Source organism: Bos javanicus, chromosome 9 (genome assembly GCF_032452875.1).
Source record: "Bos javanicus breed banteng chromosome 9, ARS-OSU_banteng_1.0, whole genome shotgun sequence".
NCBI classification, from domain to species: Eukaryota; Metazoa; Chordata; class Mammalia; order Artiodactyla; family Bovidae; genus Bos; species Bos javanicus.
The window spans coordinates 60,450,479-60,475,787 of record NC_083876.1 but is presented as its reverse complement, the minus strand read 5'-3'; the positions used below and the strand labels follow the sequence as shown (position 1 = coordinate 60,475,787).

The window sequence follows — 25,309 nt, the reverse complement described above, 5'->3', positions numbered from 1 at the left end:
TCATAACCTTTTGGGTTTTTTTAAAGGAAAAAGCATGGCAGGTATTCTAATCTCAACTGAAGCCAGGAATGGTGGGATCACTTGGCTGAAGGTGAGCGGGTGGCAGAGGACTCGACCTTCAGCAGCACACAGACCACTCTGCCTCCAGACACATCAGTTCCTCCAGCAGTGAGACTGCTTTGGGTGGGAGGGGTCGTGCTGTGCAGCCAGAACAGTCTAGTGTTTTTTTTAGCAGGTTTAAGGTAGCACAAGTCAGGCCTTTGTAACAATGTAGTCATGCTGTCTATCATTCAAAAATTCTGAGTTTTGGCCACTCCCTGTTTTAAAAGATGAATTACCTGTGTGTCTTTTCCACAGACTGCTTAATAGACCAGAAGCTGACATCATTCCACTTGGATATCTTAACAAATTCCTGTAAGATAAATGAAGCTCAAGGAAGGGCTTTACAAAGGTGGTGTCATTCTGTTTCTTTCTAGATCACCCGTGTGATGACCAGAGCTCTCTTCATCCCTAACACAGGACAGTATGTCAGTGAACAAGTAAGACAAGTCTAATAAAGGGATGTGTGTTTGTCTCAAAGGGATGGAAAAAAGTGCTGCTACAATCAGTATGTCACTGTGTACTCCAGCATAAACCGGCCTTGGTTCCACAACCACTGAAAGTATCAAATATAGGATCACAGCCCATAGACCGACACCAGGTGGCGCTCCTCTGAGGTGGAAGAGGGAGCCACCCACCGGCTGTGACTGGGGAGGGGGCCCTAACAGTCCTCCTAGGCGCCTCTGATGGCTGCTACTCCATGGAACCCTCACACATGTGGCCAGGGCACCAAAGGAGCCAATGCCACAAAACGCAAAACCTGCCATCCTGCTTGGCTGCTGCTATGCTCCCTTCTGTTCCTCAGAGCCCCTGTTTCACTGTTAATCGGATTAAAAACAGAACTGAAAAAGAATTTGCTGCTTTTGTTCTCCCAAGAGTGATTATGACTGCTGTTCATCTTACTTTAAGCTCTTTTTCCAGCGGGGAACGAAGTTCCACAATTTTGGCCTGGACCCGGTTGAAGAATTGCTTGTAATAATGGTACAAGTTCCACAGAACACTGCAAAGTGCATCTGGAAGAAAGGAAAAGGAAATGAAAACACCACACGTGCTGCTGGCTTCTCCCTCGGGGCTGCACACTCCCTCGTTACTCTCTGGGCCACGACATCACAGCACAGCACCCATAGATTACATAACAGCTCGTCGGGGAGCCAGGCTTAGCGGTTCCCAGAGATGCAGGCTGCCAGCACTACCCTATTTTTTTCATTTCAGTCTGCAGTGGATATTTTCTCCAGTCGCACTTTTGTTCTTAACGAAGGCATACTCAGATGTTCTACCAAACTCACAATTTCCAACTCTTTCTCAGAATCTTACTGTAAAGTCAGCAGAAACTAAGCCTGTTTTAAAAGATGGCATATTAAGAGCTCACCTTGACTACTCATTCACGTAAATCTATACCTTACGGTGACACTTTTATCTAAACTGCTGTGGTCAGGGATGGTAACTGACAGCAGAAGTTTTATGTGCAGTTGCTTGATATGTGGCAGTGCTCTCCTGAGATCAAAGAACCTAATTATAGCCTGGATCAAGCAGAAGCTTAGCGGGACATATGCACCGTCTAGACAGACAGACGTGCTGCCTCAACATGCCAGCTTCTAGGATCTGCATCTGTTGATTTACCGCTGCCACAGTTCACTAGCCAGGGATTCAATTATAACCAGTCTGCACTTGATTTCAGTGTTTTTCTCTTTATCTCACCTGAATCACATTATAGTAAAAGACAACTGAAAGTGTCTTGTTTAAAACCTGGTATGCAATAAGACACCTGTCTCGAGAATTCAAAGCCTAATCATTTTAACAGCACAGGGTAAAATTAAAGAAAAAAATTTTTTTACACATGTATGTATATCCTTACCTTTTCCTTCGACTTGTGGCATCAGCAAGACATGACAATGGAAAACCAGTAACATCTGAAGTCGTATGTGGAACTCCCCCAGTGAGGATCCTTCAATAAATGCTTGTAATGTGCTGACCAGCAACATCAGGGTCATCTGTTTGTCATCTTTAGAGATTCAAAGAGGAAAACACACGTGTGTCTGCAACCATCACTCCGTGTCATATTGCACACAGTCTACTATGAGATCCCCGAGGGACACCAGTTAACGTGACGTTTGGAGTGAGGACCACAGCTACATTTCAAGCTGGTTTAAAAATGGCAGCTGTACTAGCAGTATATGTGAAATGCACACATGGCAAACGAGGAATTATGAGGCCCTTGTTCTAAGCATGAGATGAAACCCTTTTAACTCAAGCGTTGTAACTACTACCTACCAAGACAGGAACTTCCTCTGACTTGTCTCATGGACACAGAGAATAAGGAAATCTTATCTTATGACTAGCTCTCTGGACTCTGGATAAGTCACTTTAGCCTCTCTGACTGTCATCATTATTCTCAGTAAAAAAAGAACTACCCAGCTTTTTCGGTTGACCTCAGGAACACCGGCTGTCACTTAACAAGTCCTGTGTGAAAGCAGTGGGTGGAGGACAAGGGAGCAGTAAATCCCAGGCTCTGCAGCACTTCATGCTTAGCCTGGACCCTCTACATAAGCAGGGAATTCATGGTCAGGTGTTACCTTCCTGTTCCTCTGTTTGTTCCTGCATGTGCTTCTCCAGCATCTGGTAGATGGAGAACCAATGCTTGGTGGATTTCTCAGTGTGGCGCTTCATGGTATTATCCAAACTCATGGACCAACAGCTGAAATGTGGGAGGAGAGACCAAGGAGGCATGTAAGGAAACCCATTCAAATATGTGAAACCTTGGAGGCAGGAGCTAAATATTCACAATTCTCTCCTCCTAAATGAAGATGGAGAAGCTGCCAGTCTGCTGCCTCAGAATGCATGCTGTTGTCTGGTCTCCAGCTGACACATGACATCAACTCTGAAGGAACAACCCATCCAAAGACCATGTCCCTACAATGTAAGTTCAGGAGGGGGAGTGACAAATGAATCACTCACTTCAGTTCCAGTTTACGCCAACGGATGATCAACTGACTGACCAAATCAAGATGTTTCCGCAGAGACAGGGCTCGACTTGCATTCTCCTCCCAATCCTGACAAGACACAGAAGAAATTCACTACAGCCATTATTCAGTCCCTTGATCACCTCCTCCCTCAGGAACATCCTTAACTTTTCTTAAGCAAAGACCACTGGGACCTTAAACAACCTCTATACTGATGTACCAGGTGGCGCTAGTGGTAAAGAACCCACCTGCCAATGCAGGAGACATAAGAGACATGGGTTTGATCCCTGGATCAGGAAGATCCCTTGGAGGAGGAGATGGCAGCCCACTCCAGTAGCCTTGCCTGGGAAATTCCATGGACAGAGGAGCCTGGTGGGCTTCAGTCCACAGGGTCACAAAGAGTCAGACATGACTGAAGCAACTGAGCATGCATGCATGCACCAATACATAACCATCCTGCTTATCCAGCCTGGAGATCTTTCTGGTTACCTGATGAACCTCCAGCTGAGCAAATAGCACAGGATTTGGAGACCTGAGTCTGAATCTCTGTATTGTTAGTCACGTGACCCCCCTTGAAGTCCAGAGCCCTAATCTGAAAATCAGGGGAGCACCAGCCACTTCAGAGGCTATGAGAGGACTGAGGGGGTGAAGATGCAGACACCCAGCCAGTCTGAAGGCCAACTGGAATAAAAAGAGAATCTCTTCAGTTGATGACAAACTAAAATGAGGACTAGAGAATCCTCTTACCTGTGCCTTTGCCAGAAGGATCTCTAAGCCATTCAGGAACTTTGAGATGGGGCTGGAAAGTGGGAAACTACAGATTCGGTCCATTACAACCAGCAGCTGCAGGGGGGAGAGAAAAAGATCTGGGCATGCTCACAGGGCTATCAATTGCCCACAGTCAGAGGGTACTGAAGACGGGCCTATTTCACGCAAAGGCCCTGCTTCACAAGCACCCATGAATGCTGTGGGTAAAACTCCAGGGCTGCGGATCCTGCCCAAGATAAACACTTTCTCTGCTGTATTACTCTGGAAGTGAGACTGAGTTTGATAAGGTAATTGCTATTATTACTGTTATAAGTTATTACAGAATTAGCTGAAGATCACAGAGCAAGGGTCTGAGTTAAAACTACTAAGCTTAAAAGAGCCAGACCCTTGTTTACATAAGGATGTGTCTGAATAAAGAGCAATGCAGCAGCATTTCATATGTGGATGGCAAACCCTGAGCAACAGATAGAGTAAGTGGAACCTCAAACACCATTCACAAGCAGCATTACAAACGTGAATATTCATCCTACAGGAAACAGTGCCTCCTCGAAACGTGTTCTGTAAAACCTGTGTCACCACTGTGCAAGTCAACGCACCTGGGACAGTGAGAAGCGGCCTCCCCACCACCGCCCTACCTGCTCAAGCGCTGGGTGCTCCGGCCAATCCTGCAGCAGCCGGTGAACAGCCTCTGAGAAGCCTTGAAGCACGGGCTGGCAGTGCCGAGCTTCTGGAATGTTGGGGTGATGGTAGAAGTCATAGGGCCCGTCAGGCTTCACCATCAGGTCTGAGGTCACTTCCCCAAAGAGAGTGTTATGGGACAGGGTGCAGGCCAAAAGCTGGCTGCCCAAGAGCTGGTCATTCAGCTCAACTCCTGTGAAGTTATTAACAAGATCACAGTAAAGTTGGTGTCAAGTTACAAAGATGTTAGAAACATACTCAGAAACAAAGAATGACTGGGACTGAATGAAGCAGACATTGCAATGCCATTCACCCCCAAAGCAACACAAGCCCAGGAGACTGTGACTCTAATTATAAATGGTTGTCACCAAAACCTGCCAAGTTTCAGGATACACAGATACTGCCTCCACATAATCAAAGAGGGTGCAGTCTGGTTTGAAGGATTCAAATTCCCAGTTTTGGGGGCTCTTCGTGGCAGAAATGAAAGATTCCTTCCTACTTAAACCATGGTGTTTTGTTTTCATGAGATATAGAGGCAGAATGAAAGCTTCCTTCCTACTTGCATGGAGCAAATCATGAGGTTATGTAGGAAACTGCATCAAACCATACCCTGTGAAATTAATTTCTGAGTTCCCAGGCTACTCCCAGCAATACATGATTTCATTAGAAAAGCACCAAAGCTGTTAGAGGGAAATTAGAAATAACATGGAGAAACAAGACCATTAAAACTAATGGCATATCCTTACTTTCTTAATCCCTTTAACCAAAGTATTCAAAGGATGAGAAACCATGGTATGGCAGAATTTTACATTGATTTTGGAATTAGCTTTAAGTCCCTTAAGTTAAGGAAACGCCATCAATTCGAACTTAGCAAAAACAGGGACGTAGCAGTTTTAATTGTTCCAGAAGCAGCAATCACATCGACTCATTCTGATTTCCCAAGAGCTAAAGAGAAGTAAACCACCATACCCATCAGGGGGTAGAAGTGTGTCACGAGAGATGCCCCTGTCTGGTAGCAGGACAGAAACAGGCTGAGGTAGTGCTCTGTCCCGTGGGGTGGCGGACTCTGCTGGTACCAGAGGGACCGGGCGAAGCCGAGGCACAGCTGCTGGTGGATGCGCATCACAGCCTGCATGGAGCTCTGTGACAGGACGGCGGGGCCAGGGGTGGCCTCCTCCTCTTGCCCACCTGAAGGTCCCTTCTCCTCTAATGTGGGTTCTACGAAAATATCTGCAAAGTCCTGTAAATAACATTAGAGCAATTGAACTTGTGAAAATCAAAATCCAGTTCTGATCAGACTAAAAGCAATGGGGAGGAATGGAGTGTGAATGATCAAGAAGATGAAGTAGCAAATTATGTGCATTAAGAAGTTATTTTAAAAATTACAAAATCATTCAAAGGGAATGTAACAGCACCTAACAAAGTGTTGCAGTCAGTTATAGAGTAAATCCTAAGAGTTTTCATCACAAGGAAAAAAATTTTCTTTTATATCTATATGAGTGATGGGTGTTCACTATACTTATTGTGGTAATCGTTGCATGGCAGATAGAAGTCAGATCCTTATGCTGAGCACCTTACACTCAAACAGTGCTGTGTGTTAATTATATCTCAGTAAAACTGGAAGGGGGAAAAAAAAACCCCAGCCATTCACAGGTGAGGTGTGTGGCACCAGGGGAGCACACTGCCCACCTTCTCGTGCAGTGGGAACTGGCTCCTGAAGGCCCGCTCTTCCTCTTCCTCCTCGCTCAGGGCTGTCCTGGGGGTCCTGCCCCGGTACCTGTACAGGCTGCTTTCCTGCTCCGCCTTCTCCTGGGCTATACGTTCCTGCTCGTCCCACTCATTGATGATTTCCTGAAAAATCACACATTCCAGCAGAAGCTTATTTGCCTTTGCTCAGGCACTTATAGTAAACAAAGGCAGGATTTGTTATCTCTTTATTTCCCATGAAAACAAAACACCAGGGTTCAAAACCAGATAAATGACAACGTCCAAGAAACTAAATTCCATGTAGCAGAGAGTAAATGGGCTTTGTTTTCAAACCATGTATCTGTAGCAAAATGATTTTCCTAAATTCTCCCTTGCTGTATTGTTACAATTTTGCAGGTGTGAAAATCTGCAGGACTGGGGACCTGCTGTGAGGCGTGGGTGGTGCTCTGTATTAGGGGTCAGCAAAGTGGGCATGTGATGCAGACTGCACTTGGCCAGCACCTCAGGGAGATGGATGCCCCATGGGTTCGGAAAAGAGAAAATAAACTGGGGACTGGGTGTTCTTGGGGAACCAATCAGGCAAAATGGCCATACCTTACCAGACATTTCCTAAATCCCCTACCACCTCTAAAGCCCTTTAAGTATTGAGGAGGGCTGAGGACATGAGCATCCTCCGTTCAAGAAGACAGTTTGTATCAGAAGCCTAAGCAAGCAGTTAACCATTGTCTCAGTAATTCTGCTTTCTCGAAATTTTACCCAAAGATCTTGCTTTAAGACTTTTCTTAGAATGGCACTGGTTTGGGTTTTTTTTTCTCTTCTAAATTAGCAAAAAGACTTTACATACAAATGTAAATATTTAGTGATAGGAATAAACCAATGTGCTAATAGTTCATATGGTTCACATGGCTTTAAGTGGCAGAATCTAACACTTTAGCTTATACTTATTCTTTTAACTGTCTACAATGAGAACAAATTGCTTTTGTTGGTAAGGGAGAAAAGCAGAAGTTATTTTCTTAATGTTAATAAAAGTTGATATCATTACATGGCAAAACCCATTGTAAACAAAGTCAACACCAACAAACTAGGACAGACCATTTGCAATGTGCATCAGGCACAAAGGACTGACGTCACTAATAATTTTTTTTGATCTCTTAAAAACAAAAAAGGCCCCGAAACCTGACAATTAAATGTGAAAAAGCAAGAAACAGCTACTTGATCCCCACTCCCTAACCACACGATCTCATCTACATTGGGCACGGCAAGTGTCCTCCAGGCACGCTGCTTGTGTCCCTGGCGCCCTGCTGGAGGTGGGCTCACCTGACATGCATGTCTGAAGAGCTGCAGGGCCCGCTGGTCCAGCTCTCCCTTGCATAGCACGTGGGAGCGCAGGTATAGGAGGGCGTTCAGCAGCAGCTGTTCTCGGCTTGTGCAGGGGCTCTGGCCCTTCTCTTCCAGCTCCCGTCCTCCCGAGCGCTTGAGTATCAGCTTGCTGAGGCCACGCAGCACCTCCTCCGACTTCACAGAGCACAGAGCGTCTGCGTGGGCATAGTAGGTAGGGAAGGCAGGGCCCACCGATGGGAAAGCCAGCAGGGATGTGGCCAGGGCCCCCAGCCTGTCTGCGCCAGCCAGGCCACCCTGGAGCGAGGCATGGACCTCGCCCGCCACCAGCCGCATGCCGTGCTGCAGCTGCAGTATGGAGGCCTGCAGCGGGGCCGTGGCGTCTGGGTACAGGGCAAACTCCTCGGCCAGCCGCCTCCGGAACTGATGGTGCGACTGCTGCCAGGAGGCCTCCTCCTTCAAAAGGTTCTGGGCCACCTGGGCGGCCCGAGGTCCATCCGAGCGCAGGGCCTGCAGGAGCCGCGTGAGCAGATCCTGAACGGTGGTGGCCTGGGCAATGCTACTGACGTAGTGGTGGATTTCCTGCACCAGGGCCTCATATGTAGGCAGCGGGGGCCGGCAGGCCTGCTTCTTGGACAGGCTGCAGATTAAGTTCTCCAGCTGATCAATTCTCTGGCGAAGCAACCTAAAGGCAAATCAACACCATATGCAAATTCCATTAAAAGCAAAATAACAAATCTAGACTGAGCTCTTGGGAAATAGAAGGAAGGCATTTCAGCTTCTGAGGCATACAATGATGAAATACTGACAATTACAATGAGAATGGATTATACATCTACAGCATTTACCGTGTGTAACCCATGTTGTCAAGCACTCTGGATGTGCATCTCATTGAAGCAGGCGCTATCATCCTGCTTTTACAGACAGGGCACTGCAGTGTAAGGCACTGAGTGGTCTACCCAAGGTCTAAAGCTGGTGGAACTCAGATCCCACTAAATAGTACTTCCTAAGGTAACAGATCCCCTGGTGCCCGTCATCGCACCCAACTCCTTCCACACTGAGAGCAAGTTCTGCTTTCAACCCTCCTGGCTCCAGATAAGTCCTCCCACTCCTTTCACAGAGTATATTTTTCCTGATTATAACTGGGGCTTTGGGATCTACTTGCTAATAGAGCTCACGTATGTAGAGCATAGCTTCAGGTTAACACTGTAATGACACTGCAAAATGTCTTTTTAAAAGAAGATTCTAGCTGATAATCTCAAGTTCAAATAATCATCACTCTACAGTGTTACCTGATGTGAGGGTGAGAATGACTGAGGATGACTTCATCTTCCAGGTCTCTTCCAGTCTGCAGCTGGAATGAGAGGTTCCGGGTCTTCCACTCACACTGCAGCTGGTGTAACTAGCAGAAAAGGAGAGACTGGTCTGCTGCGCCCAGCTAGGACCAGGCCTGAGACACACAGCCCTGAGGGAGGGTCGCTCCCTGGATGGAAGGAACCTGGGTTCCTGAATGACACAACAGTTGTGGGGTGGGTTCTGCTCCACTAATCTGGACCACTCACCTCAGAGCTGTCAGGTGAAAAGAAACTATCTCACTGATGCCAATGAACTACTGAATCTCTGCTACTGCAGCCTGCCCTTCACCCCAACTAATTTGATTTTCCTTCCTCAAAATATAGGTCCACTATATCACCATTTAACATACTAAGTTCCTGAGCTTGGTTGGGAGTTCAAATAGCAAGAAGTACATCACCCTATCTGAATCTACCTAACTCTTGAGTTTTGGATAACAAACACCAACAGTTCAAAACCTAAGGTCTACTCATTGTTGTTTAGTCACCAAGTTGTGTCAGGTTTTTTGTGACCCCGTGGACTGTAGGCCGCCAGGCTCCTCTGTCCATGAGGATCCTCCAGGCAAGAACACTGGAGTGGGTTGCCATGCCCTTCTCCGAGGGATCTTCTTAATTCAGGGATCGAACCCACGTTTCCTGTGTCTCCTGCACTGGTAGACAGATCCTTTACCAATGAGCCACCTGGGATGCCCTTAAGGAATACTATACCCTGTCTAAATAAGTTACTCAAATCCAAGTACCCAAAACTTAATCTAGGTAGAGGGATCCAGATGGTGAGGGATACTATGAGTGTCTAGGACAGCCTATCTGTCAGTGGCATGTAACCAGCATGGTGGTTATATAACCCCTTGTGGTGCCTGATCCTACTCGGAGGAACCCACAGACAGGACAACACAGTCTTTAGAGCACACTCCTGGAATGTCGTAGGGTAGCTTATGCACATCACCCCCCTGTGCTCTGAGAATCCAGAAGGGAGTAAAAGGAGTAATACACTAAGCAAAGCCAGCCCGTCAGGATGCAGCCCACACTCCAACCCTCCTTCCATACCTCTTCCTTGGCGTACTTGAGCTTGTACTCCCTCTTCACAGCGGGGTCAAAGCGCACCTGGGGAAGCCAGGTCTGGATCTGGAGCAGGCCCAGGCTCACCCACAGGCTCCCACGGCGGGCTGGCTCGGGCAGGTCACCCTTGCCTTCCACCTCCCCGAACAAGTGGCGCAGAGAGGTAAGCAGGAGACACAGCAGCTCCTTGGGCAGCGCCTCTTGCCTGGCCAGGTCCCCAAGAGTCTCGCCCACGTGCTGGAAGGCCTGGCTATCCCTGAGCAGCAGCTGCCTGCAGTTGTGCACATGCTCTTGCTGCCGGGGCTCGGGGAGCAACTCCGCCAGGCCGGCCAGATGCCGGCACAGCACCAGGCCCTGGAGCTGGGCATCAGTGCGTCTGCAGGGACAAGGGAGCACTTACTGGGGTCTGCACTGCAGTCACAGGCATTTCTTTCTTACACTAGCATTCGTTCTTCCAGAAAACAGCAAGGCAGACTACACTGCTCTCCAGACTACACCTGGAGATGAATTTCTATTCTCGATCTGGTATGGTTTTCTAGGCACCACCCTCTTGGTAACAATACACTGAGAGCTGGCAGAGGGGCTGGCCAGCTCATAGCAGTCTCTGTCATGGACTGAAAACCTGCTCATTCAGCCAAAAAACACCTTTCCTCAACCCACCGGAAATAGCCACTACCCAAACAAGCTCTGACCGAGGTCCCCATGACACACCCTGGAGGAAAAATGGGAGCTGTACCGTCTACCCAGGCAGAGGGAATACCTGAACTCTGCCACCACCGGGACAGCCATGTTGGTCCAGAGCATCGAGCTGACATCCCGGAGCTGCTGGCACCTCTCGACCCACTCCCCCAGGGTGACGTGCGAGGACGACAGGATGGGGAGGCCGCTCACATCCCAGGGACTTGCTCTACAGCTGCTGGTCACGATCTCAATGCAGCATTTGGAGAACACGGCTCTACTGAGACTGCCGGGACCCTGAGGGAGGGAGAGGAGTCAAGTTAACTTTTAGAAATTAACTAACGGGGTTTCAACAAGCAGCACTGGGGCACCTCAGGTTGTCAGGAACAGGTAACCATCATCCTGAGACAGGACCAGACTGGCAGAGTGGAGTCGGGTGCAGTGGGCCCTTCAAGGACTCCATTCTCTATGAACGAAGAGCAGGGGTTGCTTTTGTCAAGCAGGAGAAAATCCCTCACACCTAGGCATCAGGAAGACCACTTGTGCGGCAGGACTGAGGGCACACTGCAGGAAGGTGAGACTTGGAGGCAGGGGAAAGTGTTGGAAGACAAACAGATGAGCCAGAGGGACAAGCCTCTGCTTCCTGGACTGTTAACCTGGGACACAGGAATAGTGTCCACGACAACAGGTTAGGGGTGAGATCCACAGGAAAGCAAACCTCGACTGCATGCAACTCTTGGTGATCCGTAAGGTTTAACACTAAAGGCTTTGATATATCTTATACTAAAGGAATCAATTTTGATATAGGAATGGAACAGAGCTGAGTCCTACACCCATGAAAACTTGTGAGAATAAACTGCTGTGTCAAAAGTGGTGAAACTAGTGTTGTTAATACTGCTTTTGGATATATTTGTTTGTAGAAGATAAAAAATGTACATCCCTACCTCACAAAAGAAGATATTCTGATGAGACTGACATACACATAAATATGAACAAATGTTTTTAACTCTGGGTAGTGAAGAAAGACTTATTTAAAAGCATATCAAAGCCAGAAAGTAGAAAGTGGCTGGTGTATTTGAAAACTATAAAACGTGTGTGATATAAGAAAACATCTTCAAACCTGCAAGACAATAGAACACTAGAAATACATTTCCAACCATGTTAGGTGAAGGTTTAATATGCATAATATATAATGAGATCTTCATTAATAAAATGACGTTTAATGATCCTTTTTAAAGAAAATGGGCAATAAACATGACTGGAAAATTCAGAGAAAGAAATAAAAACAAACAATATACATATGTAAAGATGCTCTATCTCGATAAAAATCAAAGGAATACAAATTAAAACAAGTTCTAAAGTGAACGACTGGTAATAATTCAAAGTATTAATGATACCAAGTGGAGCAAAGATATGGAAACACAGGATATGAGAAGTGATCCCTACTTCATGTCTTCCCTCTTCACCATCTCCTAGCAGGAAGAGTGAAAAACAAAACCTACTTCCCTAGATGTTCTGATAACATACATAAATCTCTTTAAATGTGCAGACACTGTGGCCAAGGGTTAAATCCCAAGCCTTATCACAATCCATGGAAATAGCAGATAAGTAGACAAAAGCTTATACAAGGGTAGCTGATGCAGGGGTGCTTGCTATAGGAAGCAAGAGGATAGGCAAGAAATCTCAATGCTTATCAATAAGAAAGTGATAAAATGCTTTGCAGCACAGCAGTACAGTGGAATATCTTAAAAAGAATAAGCTGGGTGACACGTGCAAATTTTCACGACATACTATGTGAACCAAGGAAGTAGCCTTGCTTTTGATTAGACATGAGAAATTTTTTCTACTGTCAAACATTTTTATAATTTTCTGCCAACAAACCTTTAATGTGGGGTCCAGAAGAGATCTGGGTGTCTCCCTCTGCTGTTCACCAGGCAGAGGGTTCCACGTCAGCCAGTACTCTGGATGTGTGGTCACGGTGCTGCTCCAGAAGGACGTAAATGTGGAATTAAATAACTCGGACCACAAAGAGATCCTTTCTTCAGCAGTCATCTAGAGATAAAGAATTAACCAGATAAGAGAGTATTCGAGAAAGATTCTATAAATCCAGTTATGAGGTCTCTGTCTTGTAACATCATCCAGAACATGGATTTAAAGATTATTAATCCTAGTGTTTCTGATTTTCTGCCACTGCAGTCATCATAGTCACATTATTTAACCTATTTATACTTGGATAAAACACGAGATCTGATTTTGTAAGAGTGCATGCTGCTGCTGCTAAGTCACTTCAGTTGTGTCCAACTCTGTGCGACCCAGAGACGGCCTCTTACCAGGATCCTCTGTCCCTGGGATTCTCCAGGCAAGAACACTGGAGTGGGTTGCCATTTCCTTCTCCAATGCATGAAAGTGAAAAGTGAAAGTGAAGTTGCTCAGTCATGTCCAACTCTTAGCGACCCCATGGACTGCAGCCTACCAGGCTCCTCCATCCATGAGATTTTCCAGGCAAGAGTACTGGAGTGGGGTGCCATTGCCTTCTCCAAAGAGTGCATGTGAAAATGTAATTAAAATAATCACATAATTATGTATCAAAATAAATAAATAAAACATTATCCAGAAAAATTTAAGGTTGTACTAATGAAGTAATAGTAACTACAATTTACCACTCTTCATATTCAACAAGTTACTCTCTATGGAAGAGTAAAAAACACTGATAATACATTTTTGAGCAAATAAAATAAAAATTAGCAAATATTTTCGCCTTATTTAACTGGAAACCAAATGGAATGAAACTGTGATAAGAGCAGGAAAATGTCTAGACTATTATTGCAAAAAACATTCAAAGTTCTCCCCTTTGAAACTTAATTCAGAAAAGATTAGTTTTACAACATGCAATTTTTAAGATTATTCTGCAATGTTCTGCAACCAGTGTGCCACAGAAAATCTAATCAGTTCACAGCGCAAAGGAGGCTTTTTGATTTTGACTTTGATTTTTACCTCTGGATGGTGCACTAAGGACCAAAAGTCTCGAAGCTCTTGAGGAGCAACTGGTGTGTGCTTAAGACAAAATGTGATGTGACGGCTTATCTCCTCATCTATCTGAGGCTGCTGGTGTTTGCTTGACCTGCTCAAGAAATAGAGAGGGGGAGAGAGTGAGCTGTGGGCTTTCCATGCACTGTTAGAAAACTGCCATGCAAAGGGAGATGGAACACACACAAAATAGGCAAAGAATCAAGAATTTCTGGCTTTCCAAAGTGGCAAATGACCTCCCTCTGCTTCAGCAACTACTCCCCCTCAAGACATGGCTGTGCTTTGTTTTTAATGTAGGATACACAGAATAACCTTCCAAGAAAATAAGCTGCCCCAAAGGAAAAAAACCTGAAGGATGGCTCACCTTCTCAGACAAGCCTGTGTCATAAAATCAGCTGTGACTTTATACTGCCAAAGCACAGCCAGGTATTCCATCACAGGCCACAGCTGAACACTCCTGGTGAGCTGGATTAAGGTGCTAAAATCTGGCTGCAACAGGAAGGAAGCTTCACTGTGCTTCTTCTCCAGAAAACCAAGTGAAATTCCTCTGGCTTTTAGTTCTAAATGCTGAGCATTCACAAGATTCTTCAATGCATCTGGACAAAAAGATACACAGCAGTCAGTGGCCAGGCTCAGACTCCCAACAGCCAGTTATGTGACTATAAGCTTGAGTTCAACTTCACCTGAGCTTGAGTTTCTCATGTGTTAAATAATGCTATTAATACCTGCACAATTCCAATGACAGAATTAAATAATGTATGTAAAGTTTAACCTTATGCCTGACACTTATTTAGTGGTCACTACAGTATTCGGGGTTGGGTGGGTGGGGGGGAATAGAAGGAGAATATCTAAGGGAGAACTTTTTAAAACTTACAAAGAAAAAGAAAAAAACAACAACTTATTGGCTGCAGAGGACATGCTTAGAACCACTGTCAGCTAGCCACACACCTGAATCGACATCTTCCAGAACATTAGCTCGGAGGACCAACCCCCAGGCCTGGAGGAGACTCTTCTTTAATGTCCCTTCAGATGCAACCACTTGGAGCCGACTAATGTCTTCCTGCCATCCACTCTCCCCAAGAGCAGGCATCCACTCTCTGATGGTAAGAGCTTTGTTAAAGACCTTCAGTTGTGAAAAACACTCTACGACCAGCTCGTCCTGAAACAATAAAACCCAGGAGAGCCTATTACAGAGGAGAAAAGTGGTTTTCTTTAGAAGCCTATTCATGTCTGAAAAAGTTTTTATGTTTCCTCGATGCTTCTACAAACATAAAGTTGGTTTACTCCTATTGCTCTAAGGATATTTTACGGTAATAAACTTAGAAGTCTGTTCAACCTTAAAAGTCTCAAGACTAAGTAAAACAATAACACTTAACAAATCAGTAAATAGTGCTCATTGAACATTCAAAAATTTGCAGGCAGGGCTGAGTCTAGTTGAATGGCAGTGCCCACATTCCAAGAGAGCTTCAGAAGAGGTCAAACCTTTGTATTTACTACATGGTTCCAGACTGTACCTTAAATGGGAAGGGTCGTCCCAGGAACTTCTGCAACTTCTTTACACCTGCAAATCCACCAGTTGGGCTCTCCAAGCAATTCTGAATATGTTCTGAAACGGTCTGAACCTCTCTGTAGTATCTTTAGCAGAGGAGATAAAGGGGCAGAAGGGAGGTGAGGAAAGGGGGAAGTGCTGGATATTAAGGGGCACTGTATATACTTTATACTAGATTTACATTCACTGACAAGTCAAGGAGGGAGCAAACCAAAGTAGAGTAAGAACAAACACATTTCCTTTCCAAACATCAATCCTGTAGATACTGACGCTGTTTCTCTAAATACGAGTCTTACTTGTCTTCATGGTTCATCAGGAGTTGGGGGATCCGACAGACCAAATGTTTTAAAACCCAGTGCCAGTGAAGGGCGAGCAAGGCCAGGCCCGAGGCATCTACTTTTACTGTGTCGGCCACAGTCCAAAACCGGTCACGCCACCGCACAGAACCCAAGATCTAAAAACAAAGCAAATCAAGACTGCTCACAAACATCTCACAGTAAAGGACACAAAACACAGACGCCAATCGTTCACCAATACACAACGTATACATGTTAAAGATCTAGCATTTGACTGGAATATTTTTAGGGATATTAAGGCAGTCAGGCACTGTGGTTTCAATTTACATCTCCTTGATAACTAATGATATAGAAAATTTTCCAAGTTCTCAGTGGGCATTTCATTATCTTCTGAGAAGCATCTATTCAAATTCTCTTGCTCCTTTTTAAAACTGGGCTATTACTTTGGTTTAAACAATTTATATACAAGTTATAAACAGTGTCTCCTAGTGTTTTCATTTTCTTAAAGCTGTCTATTAAGAAACAATTTTAATTTTGGCAAAATTGAATTCATCAATTTTTCTTTTATGAAGAATGCCCTGAAATCTTTGCCTCAAGCTGTGAATATTTTCTATGTTTTCTTTTAGAGGTTTATTAACTTTAGCTTTTAGACATAGCTCTATAATCCATTTTGATGTTAACTTTTCTGACATAAGGCAGGGGTAAAGGCTCATATTTATAATACCTATATCTAGTTTTTTCATCACCATTTGTTAAAGAGCAGTTTCCCTCATTAAATTAATTCACCATATATTAACATTTGAGGGTCTATTTCTGAATTCTCTTTTATTTCATTAGTCTATGTCTATATGACAATAACTACTGTTTTCATTAATGTAGTGTTGTAATGTAAAAATCAGGTACTCTGAGTTTCCAACACTGCTGTTCTTCTAATTATGTATTTTTATGGCAAAGTAGCAATGGCACCCCACTCCAGTACTCTTGCCTGGAAAATCTCATGGACTGAGGGGCCTGGTAGGCTGCAGTCCATGGGGTCGCTAGGAGTCGGACACGACTGAGCGACTTCATTTTCACTTTTCACTTTCATGCATTGGAGAAGGAAATGGCAACCCACTCCAGTGTTCTTGCCTGGAGAATCCCAGGGACGGGGGAGCCTGGTGGGCTGCCATCTATGGGGTCGCATAGAGTCGGACACGACTGAAGCGACTTAGCAGCAGCAGCAGCAGCCTCCAGATTAGTGATAATCTTTCAGGTTCTATGATGTCAAAGCTATTTTCATAATAATATCATATTATTTGTCCTCTTTACTATGGTGACATCTGCATTGATGGTACTAAAAAAAAGGGCAGGGGCTGGGGAGGCAGACAAACTGTGATTGGGTGTCTGGCAAACAGCATGTAGAAAATGAATGAAGTCAATCTATCAATTCAAGGAAAGCAAGATTGCCGAAAATAAAACTCAAAACTTTTAAGCAAAGCTCAGAACTCTGAAAAACCAAGAGCTTGACAAATTTCTAATACTCAAAGATTTTCTGATGAAGTCTGTGGTAATTTTTCAAGAGTACGACTTAATTTATATTGGAAAATGAAATGTGTCAACATTTGGAACATCTGATAACTCACTTAAGAATACTTTCCAAATTACCAATGCACAAGCTGCAAATATACAAGGGCAACATGCAAGGATAAAGTCCATCCAAAGTGTATGCCAGGCCGTGAATTTTAACACATGACAAGATCACTATACTTTTTCAAATTCCACATAATAAGTAACCTTTACAAAACTATCACTTGTCAAGCTGTGGTATAGGATCAAAGGACATTCACAATTACATGGGAATGTTTATTAAACTAGCCTTCACTTTCTAAGCTCTTAACAACATGAAATAGAGGTCAGCTTCTCTTCACGAACTTCAACCCATACAACATAGAGAGCAAATCAGGGACAGGTGTTGAGAAACCGGCTTTCATTCTGTTAAGCCAGACATGAAGAGAGTTGCAGAAATGTAACACAGTTCTGTTTTGGAAAATGGTTGGTTTTTTCATTAAAAATGTTATTCATGTTAACATGAATTTGTTCCTGGGTTTTTAAACAGACTAACACATAATTTTTTACATTTCTCAGATTTATTTCCTAATACAGTAAATATACATGTAACCACATAAGCAAAAGTTCTTTGAGATTTGGGGATGGGGGGGCGGGTCTTGAGACTAAAAAGTTTAAGACCTACAATTCTAATTTATCACAATTACTGGAATAATCTGCATTCAATCCCAGTTTAGTCCACATGTGACAATCATGTCTAAGAAGGTTTAAGTGAACTAAAATATAACTGTTAAAATTATGATTTTTAGCAACAAGTGGATGGACAAACAAGTTATAGTATGTATACATTCAATGGACTATTGGCAATAAAAAGGAAAGAACTGAGACACAAAACAATATGGATGTGTTGCAAGATGATTTTAAATGAAAGTGGACAGATAAAAACAATATAAAATGCCAGATGTAGAAATATAAAAGCTATAGAAAATGCTGCAATAACAGAAAGCAGATCAATGGGTACCTGCTAGAGGTGGAGGGCAGAAAAAAAGGAAAACAGAAGACGAAAGCTTTGAGGGTGATGGATGGGTTCACTGTCATGATTGTAGTAATGGCGTCACATGTATACACAGGTCAAAACATAAATTTGTACACTTTAAACATGTGCGATTTATTATCTCAATCACACCCTTATATAGCTTTAAAATATGTGTATCTATTTAAAATTCACAAGAACAATTTCTCAAATAATATTGGACATATGACTATACTGTAGTTGTTCCCCTCAAAATCTTTATGCCAAGAAATATGTCGCTTAAAAGAAAAACAGGTATCTCTCTCACCTCGTTAACACCGGCATCAGACACCATGCCCTGAGAGGACTGGACCCAGAGCCCGATTAACGCATCACAAAGTTCAAAGAAAGCAGCAAGGTTGACCACGATTTCATGGGGCAGGCTATGATAGCTCTCTGGATCTTAGAGTTGGCATAAATAAGAACATTCGATCAGTTTTAATTCTGTGGACATTTTCAAAATTAACAGCACTCTAGAACTTAACATTATCCTCAGTCAAGGTCAAAGTTGAAAGCAAATCTTTGCCTATTAAGTTAGCAAGTTAGGCATGTATACGTAGAGATGTTCATGTCTCAATTTTTTTAAAAAAAGGATTTGTTTAAATACAAAACAAATTCTAAGATATTACATATATGACCAGATGGATAGATAACAGGAAGATATGAGAAGATATAAACGAATCTCTTCTATTAACAGTGGCTACTGCAAGAGTAAATTTTTTCCATTTTTATGCTTCTACAGTTTGAATATTTTCCAAGAAATACCATTATCTTTTCAATTGGGAAAAAAAAAAAAAAGGAAGGCGGAAGAAAAGAACCCATAACCAAATGTTTATGAGCTCTTACTTTTGAGCCAAGAGACCAGGTCTCAAGCTCGGGCTCTGCTACTTGCTAGAGATGTGACCCAGAGCATCTCTGTGCTTCCCCTTCCTCACTCAAGAGACTCACCTCATGGTGGCCAAAAAAATAAATAAATAAATGAGATCAAGGACATGAAAAAAGCACTTAGTCAAAAATACCGAGTAAAGGAAGATGTCAAAATCAGGCCACCAAATCAAAAGGAATCAGTAGCATGGCAGCACCTGAGGAACCCCTCACCATCAGGAGCATCATGCAGCCCAATGTGTAACTGAAGAAGGTAAAGGCAACATCCTTACCTTTATGGAATTCAAAGGACAATCTCAAAACACTGTTTCTTAACTTTTTGCCACCAATAGAAACCAAATTTGCTTCAGTAAAAATCCGCTTTTCCCGGTCGAAATATATGATGGTCCTGAAATGAGATTCCACAATTAACACACAGTGATCAGTTCATAATACTTACCATAGCCTCTACCTGCTGAATCCTAAGAACCCTTGGAACATCAATTTCCCTCAGTGTGTCACTCCCCTCAGGCCTCTGCAAATTCTGGATTAGAGATGGGCAGTGACAAAGATGACTAAGCTGGCGGGCCCACTGTGTTGCTCTGCCATGATCTGACAAACTGCACTGTGGACTCCTGACACTGGCCATCATAGGGAATTCCCTGGCAGTTCAGTGGCTGGGACTCGGTGCTTTCACTGCTACGACCCACGTTCAATCCCTGGTCAGCGAACTAAGATTTCGAAAGCCTCTCAGTGCAGCAACCCCCCACCCAAAAAAACCCCAAACCAGCCATCATACAATTAATCTGCAATGTTAGAAGTTACCCGGGGAGGAGGATGAGGGAGTTTCTGGGGGGAAGGGACAAGGGGTCCTCTGAGGTATTACTACATATCACATGAGTGAGTTCACTTTGTGAAAATTCACCAAAACAATATATAGTCATCATTAGTGGCACTTTTCTGTAAAGCATGATATACCTCAGTTACAAAATTATTTCTCTAAATCTCTTACACTGATGGACAATTAAAAAGCATTACTGGTCATTACATTAAACAGTGAGGAATGACTTATGAAACAATTATGTAAATTTATACTATATGTGACTATGTACGTAGACCTTCACCATTTGATGGGACAGACGGTTGAGGAAAGAACTTGTGAAAATGCAGGAAGCTATTGGAAATCACACAGAAAAGAGTGGAAACACAGCTATCCTGTGATAAAAGATTAACCATAAAACAAATCCCACTACTGATACTTCCCACTGTATCTATTAATAAGCACCCTGTAGAACCTGCCGATTCAAAGGCACTAGGACATCACGGTCAGAATGACTTTTCGCTGTGCGTAGAGCTTGAAGGAGAGGTGGTAATAAAGGCAACCACGTCAGACGCTCAGCACTCCTCAGATTCAGAAAAGTAAATACACATTAACTGTATTCCTAGGCGATGTGGGTTCGATCCCTGAGTTGGGAATATCCCCTGGAAAAAAGAAATTGCAACCCACTCCAGTATTCCTGCCTGGGAAAATTACATGGACAGAGGAGCCTGGTGGCCTACAGTCCATGGGGTCACAAAAGAGTCAAGCATGACTTAGCCATTAAACAACAATTTGTGAAGTCACAAGGTACAGTGAGGCAAACAGTGCCCACAATAGTAGCTTCACCTACTTGTTTGCAACAGACTCTAAAAGGGCAAAGAGCTGCTCAGGCTGGTCTGTCTGTGGGTCAAAGTCCATCGCATTTCTGATGATGTCCATGGCCTGCATGTTCCATCGGGGATCCAGAGGGATCACGGATTCATCTGGTTTAAGGAACAAAAGAAAAGGTAGAATTCTGGAGTTAAACTCCCTGTCTGGCAAATTTCACTGTTTTACTTTGATCACACAGAGTCTTGCTGGGGAGGAGAAACGGAAATGGTTCAATCCATGACAGTTCCAAAACCAATGCATTCACTTGCTCAGGTCCCATTACTGGTTGGAAAAGAATTCATGGACTCAGTTACCCAATCTTTTGCCATTAACCATAAGAAAACTAACTTCCATGGCAGAAAATGAATGAACACACCTCAGTAATTTGCCTTTAATAAGAAAAACAACTCAAGATTATTTTGCTTAAAACCCATTTCTTTATAATCACAGGATATGCTGCTGCCACCTCTGCTCCTTTGGCTCAAACTTGGTATCAAAATCTCTCTGTACAGCAGCAGCCATCAGACTCTGACCTGTTCCAGAGGTGGAGATTCTAGTGGAAGGAGGCATGACAAAACGATGGGAATGTTAATTTGAGGGTGGCTGGGTGGCTCAATGGAGTACTTCAAGCTCCAAAGGCGTCCACAATACAGCAGAGTAACAAATGCCTACTGTGAATAGCAAGGTACAGTGGGGGACCTATATCCCCAAATCTAGCAAGGCTACATGATCCAGAGCTACTCAGCTGAAAAGGAAAAGGAAGATGAGCCAATCAGTGGGCAAGCCAAGGCTGCTGCGAAGGGAATCGACCACTCTACTCTAGAACTATGTTCCCAGACCAAAGTTCCTTCATGAATGGAAAGCCATAATTCAGTTCAGCCAAAATCTGACTCTGACATTAGTTTTCTCTATCATTTGATTTCTGCCCAACCATCTACCCCACTACCTTCAGTGTACACAAGGTAGTCATATGTATATGTAAGATTATAATTATATAAACATAAGGCTTAGCACAAAAGCATCATGCACACTTTTTTTCTAAACCAAATGGGTAATAGCATGTTTTAATAAATGTCAGATGAAAACTGAGAAATTCTGAATACCTCATTTGATTAGTTTGGATGACTATTCCTTTTATCATTGTGTTTTGTTTTGTAACTTTGAATTTAAGACTTTATAACTTCATCATTAAGGTTTTCTGAAGAAACTGAATGTGTACTATTTTACCTTCATCTCAAAAGAGATCACAGTTTAAAACCCTTTCTGTTAACAGTACTTACTAATACATCACAGACTACTGTAAGTTGAAGGGGCCCCAGAAGAATGAATTTGATTCCCTTATTTTTTCAAACAAAGGCAGCTGAGTATGAATGATGGACCCAGAATCAAGAAGCCTGTTTGTGGCCAAGTTGGGACCGGAGCCTAGACTTCCAACTCCTGTGTTCTTCCCACTACACTGTGTCATCATCCTTTATCAGAAACTGGAGAATCAAGACACAGTTTTGAAAAAAGCAGCAGAATATGCATCTGGATACTCTGAGTCTTCTTTTAAAAACTGTTACAAGTGGGAGCTCTGACAGATCTTTTTCCCAAGAACTCAATGGACAAGATTGCTGAGAGCTAGAAATCAAGGCAGGTGCAGTACCTGTTACATTTGGTTGTAATATTTTGATGACATTACTGACCCCAGATGAGAGAGAATTTGAGTAAAAATTCCTAAGAGCTGCAGCACTGGCTTCCAAATGAATCTTTATCGACTCTGTGGAGGAAGGAGAAGCAGATGTTAGTTATCCTCTAGAGTAGTGCCGTCCATTCGAGCTTTCTGTTCTACAGCTGCTGTCACAGTGGCCACGTCACAGGTTGTCTTTTAGTAGCTACCCGTGTCTAGCAGCTATCACACAGGAGGAAGCAGATGAGAATATGTATCCAATTTCCCTCTACACATATTTAGACATCACATGTACCACCCAATAATACACACATACACTGGCTTATCTATAAATTCTCCTAGAGTAGAAAAACTCAAATAAACTCAATTACTTTAGTCAACAAGTTCTACCCACAAATTCTTGTACTTTAAAACCTTTAAAGCTACTTAGAATGAAAAACGTACAAAGAAATTAAGAATGATCATTTAGACCACTTTCCCGAACGAAGTAAGATTAGAATCTCATGTACTTTTATGGGAAGTAAATTTACCAAAAGCAACCCTTTTCCAGAAAGAATGCATGTGCAACAGAGTAAGTACTGGAAAAAAAAAAAAAAAAAGGCAGGCTGTTCAAAAACTTAAAAGTAACATAATACAGTATATTTTCCTTCTGGATTTGATAGAAGGCTGGACAGATCCTGAAATGCTGAGGTTTACATGGGGAAAAGTTTCTCTTAGGGAAAACCCAGGGTAGATGTGTACCTTAATGTTTTAACAATTAAATAAACAATAATGCTAAGTCATAAACATCCTGCTAGGAGCTTCCCCAGATGTAATTTTAACTGTGTAGTTGAAGAGAAAAACAACTGCTGAGTTATGAAAGCAGGGTATGCGTACATAAATTCTCTCATCACACAAATTAAGTTTCTTTACTCACCAAGCCCCTGTGGCATATTCTTGGCTAAATGATAAAGCCATTTAACTCTGAGCATCCAGTCTTGATTGGTTGCTCTTTCTATGAGCAATTTAACAGCCACAGCTAGAGCATCTGGTTCATCAAGCCAATAAGTATCCACTTCAACTGAAGTGAACTTTAAGTTCTCCGGGTGGGAGGACTGCATAATTTTCTCTAAGTCTGCCAAAGTAAGAGGCTGAATCCTGAAATTCATTACAATAGACAAAGTTAGTATTAGGGTTAAATCTTCATTTCATATTTCAAAGAACCAAGACAAGTAACTTTATAATTAATCTATCAAAGAGTTAACAAGGAATATATAAGTTCCCTCCAAAGAGGGAAAATCAAAACATGTACTTATAATAAATAATAAATAGGGAGCAATATCACAACAAACAATGAAACTAGGTGGAAAATGATGATGTAACATTATGGTCAAATATACTGGGTCGTGACCATGACCATCTAAAAAAAGAGAGAGGGAGAAAGAGAGGGAAGGAGGAAAACAGGAAGGAAGGGAGGGAGGGAGGGAGGAAAAGTCAAGAGAGACACACACAAGCTTAAGGCTCCGCTAACCTTGCCCAGTTGCTTGTTTTCATGCTCAGCCTGTTGAGACAATACGCTAAGATCTGCCCGTCGCCTCGGACTTTAGAGAGGTGAGAATCTTCTGTAGTGAAGACAGCCGAGGGCAGAGAATCTGGCCACAGCCCCAAGGCAAGAAGGGAGCTGCCCCAGGTTTCGTGTGCTTGCAGCGAAGAAACATGTTTCTCTAGGAGAGCCTGCATGAGCTGGTGGGAGACAGAAACACATGGTGTACGGTCCCCAAGATACAGTGCTCTTATCGAAAACTAGTGGAGTAATTAATGATTAGCAGTCTTCTAGGCTCCCTGTGAGCCTCTCAACAGTCAAGACACATTTCTCAATACACAACATGACAAAATTTCACTTTTTCTGCTGAGAGGCAAGTTTCAAGGCATATTTAATCACATTTACGCTATTTTCCAGAAAAGTGCCTGGATACCCGATCTGTTACAGTATAACTGCAGGTGAGCTCTCTAAGGCCATTAAAGTTGCTGCCAGCAGAGCATCCTCCTACCTCCTATAGTGTTGTACTGCAGAAAACTGTGTCAGACACCTCACATACCTGCTGGTTTGCTGGGGAAGCCTGGGAGCGGACATATGCTTCCCAGCACGCTTTAGAAAATGCGCTGTCTAAGCTCAGGCCTCGCTGCAGATACTGCACGATGAGTGAGGCTGTCTGAATGAGGTTCGACACCGAGGACGCTGGAGAAGCTGTAAAGAAGAAACGGTGCCATCCGTAAGCAACAGATTCTACAAAGTCTCCAGAGAAAATGGACAAATTTCATCTTTACATCAAACTTCCACCCGGGCACTTATCTCAGAAAGCCTTCCAAGTGGACTCCAGGGGGCTCACTAGTGAACTCAGTGAACCTGCGAGAACATTCATTCACATTCGTTCCCTGCTAGCCTGCCTCCCCCACTCCCTCTCAGGGAGCAGCAGCACGTTGTGAGGAAGTGACCGATGACTTGAACATGATAAAGCCTGGCCATATACACCCTCGACCTAAAGCTGATGAACATGGCACCAAAAAGCACCAGGGGCTTTGAAATCCAACTCAGTTGTCATTATTAACTGTGTGGCTTTCCCAAATTACTCAACCTCTCAGTCTCATCTGTAAAATGGAAACATAGCTTGCAGAACTAATATGAGGCTTAAATAAGCAGCCAACATTGTACCTAACACAGAGTAGTTTACTTAATAAATAACATTTCATTATGTTTCATTGTTATTATTACTGCCCTTTCTTGTATCTTTGGACATTTAGAAGAAGTAATATCTGTTTTAAACAATTCCAAGTTCCCTCTTTATTCAGCCTTCAAGAGATTCAATGATGACCGTGAAAGATTTTCAGGACAACCTTCACCAATCTCAGTGTCACAAGTAATATTCTTCCAAGTGTGGGCCTCTGACTGCATGCCTCAGAATTCCCTGAGAAGCTTCT

The 25,309-nt window shown here is 43.3% G+C and overlaps 1 protein-coding gene across 1 annotated transcript in view; it reads right to left on the bottom strand.

Moving 5' to 3' along the window:
- The window catches only part of MDN1 (midasin AAA ATPase 1), a 140,236-nt gene that overhangs the window by 35,846 nt on the left and 79,081 nt on the right, over positions 1-25,309 (bottom strand). Inside the window, exons 47-72 of the mRNA XM_061427816.1 lie at positions 24,430-24,578; positions 23,862-24,073; positions 23,268-23,488; positions 22,328-22,441; positions 20,663-20,795; positions 19,286-19,401; positions 18,397-18,530; positions 15,512-15,669; positions 15,181-15,301; positions 14,615-14,825; positions 14,031-14,262; positions 13,634-13,760; positions 12,521-12,691; positions 10,722-10,936; positions 9,950-10,337; positions 8,843-8,952; positions 7,530-8,235; positions 6,195-6,356; positions 5,475-5,745; positions 4,463-4,698; positions 3,807-3,902; positions 3,055-3,149; positions 2,673-2,794; positions 1,955-2,101; positions 1,003-1,112; positions 339-412 (exon numbers count right to left, since the gene is read on the bottom strand). Coding sequence (XP_061283800.1) covers positions 339-412; positions 1,003-1,112; positions 1,955-2,101; positions 2,673-2,794; positions 3,055-3,149; positions 3,807-3,902; positions 4,463-4,698; positions 5,475-5,745; positions 6,195-6,356; positions 7,530-8,235; positions 8,843-8,952; positions 9,950-10,337; positions 10,722-10,936; positions 12,521-12,691; positions 13,634-13,760; positions 14,031-14,262; positions 14,615-14,825; positions 15,181-15,301; positions 15,512-15,669; positions 18,397-18,530; positions 19,286-19,401; positions 20,663-20,795; positions 22,328-22,441; positions 23,268-23,488; positions 23,862-24,073; positions 24,430-24,578 — 4,831 coding nt within the window. The remainder of the gene's footprint in view (positions 1-338; positions 413-1,002; positions 1,113-1,954; positions 2,102-2,672; positions 2,795-3,054; positions 3,150-3,806; positions 3,903-4,462; positions 4,699-5,474; positions 5,746-6,194; positions 6,357-7,529; positions 8,236-8,842; positions 8,953-9,949; positions 10,338-10,721; positions 10,937-12,520; positions 12,692-13,633; positions 13,761-14,030; positions 14,263-14,614; positions 14,826-15,180; positions 15,302-15,511; positions 15,670-18,396; positions 18,531-19,285; positions 19,402-20,662; positions 20,796-22,327; positions 22,442-23,267; positions 23,489-23,861; positions 24,074-24,429; positions 24,579-25,309) is intronic.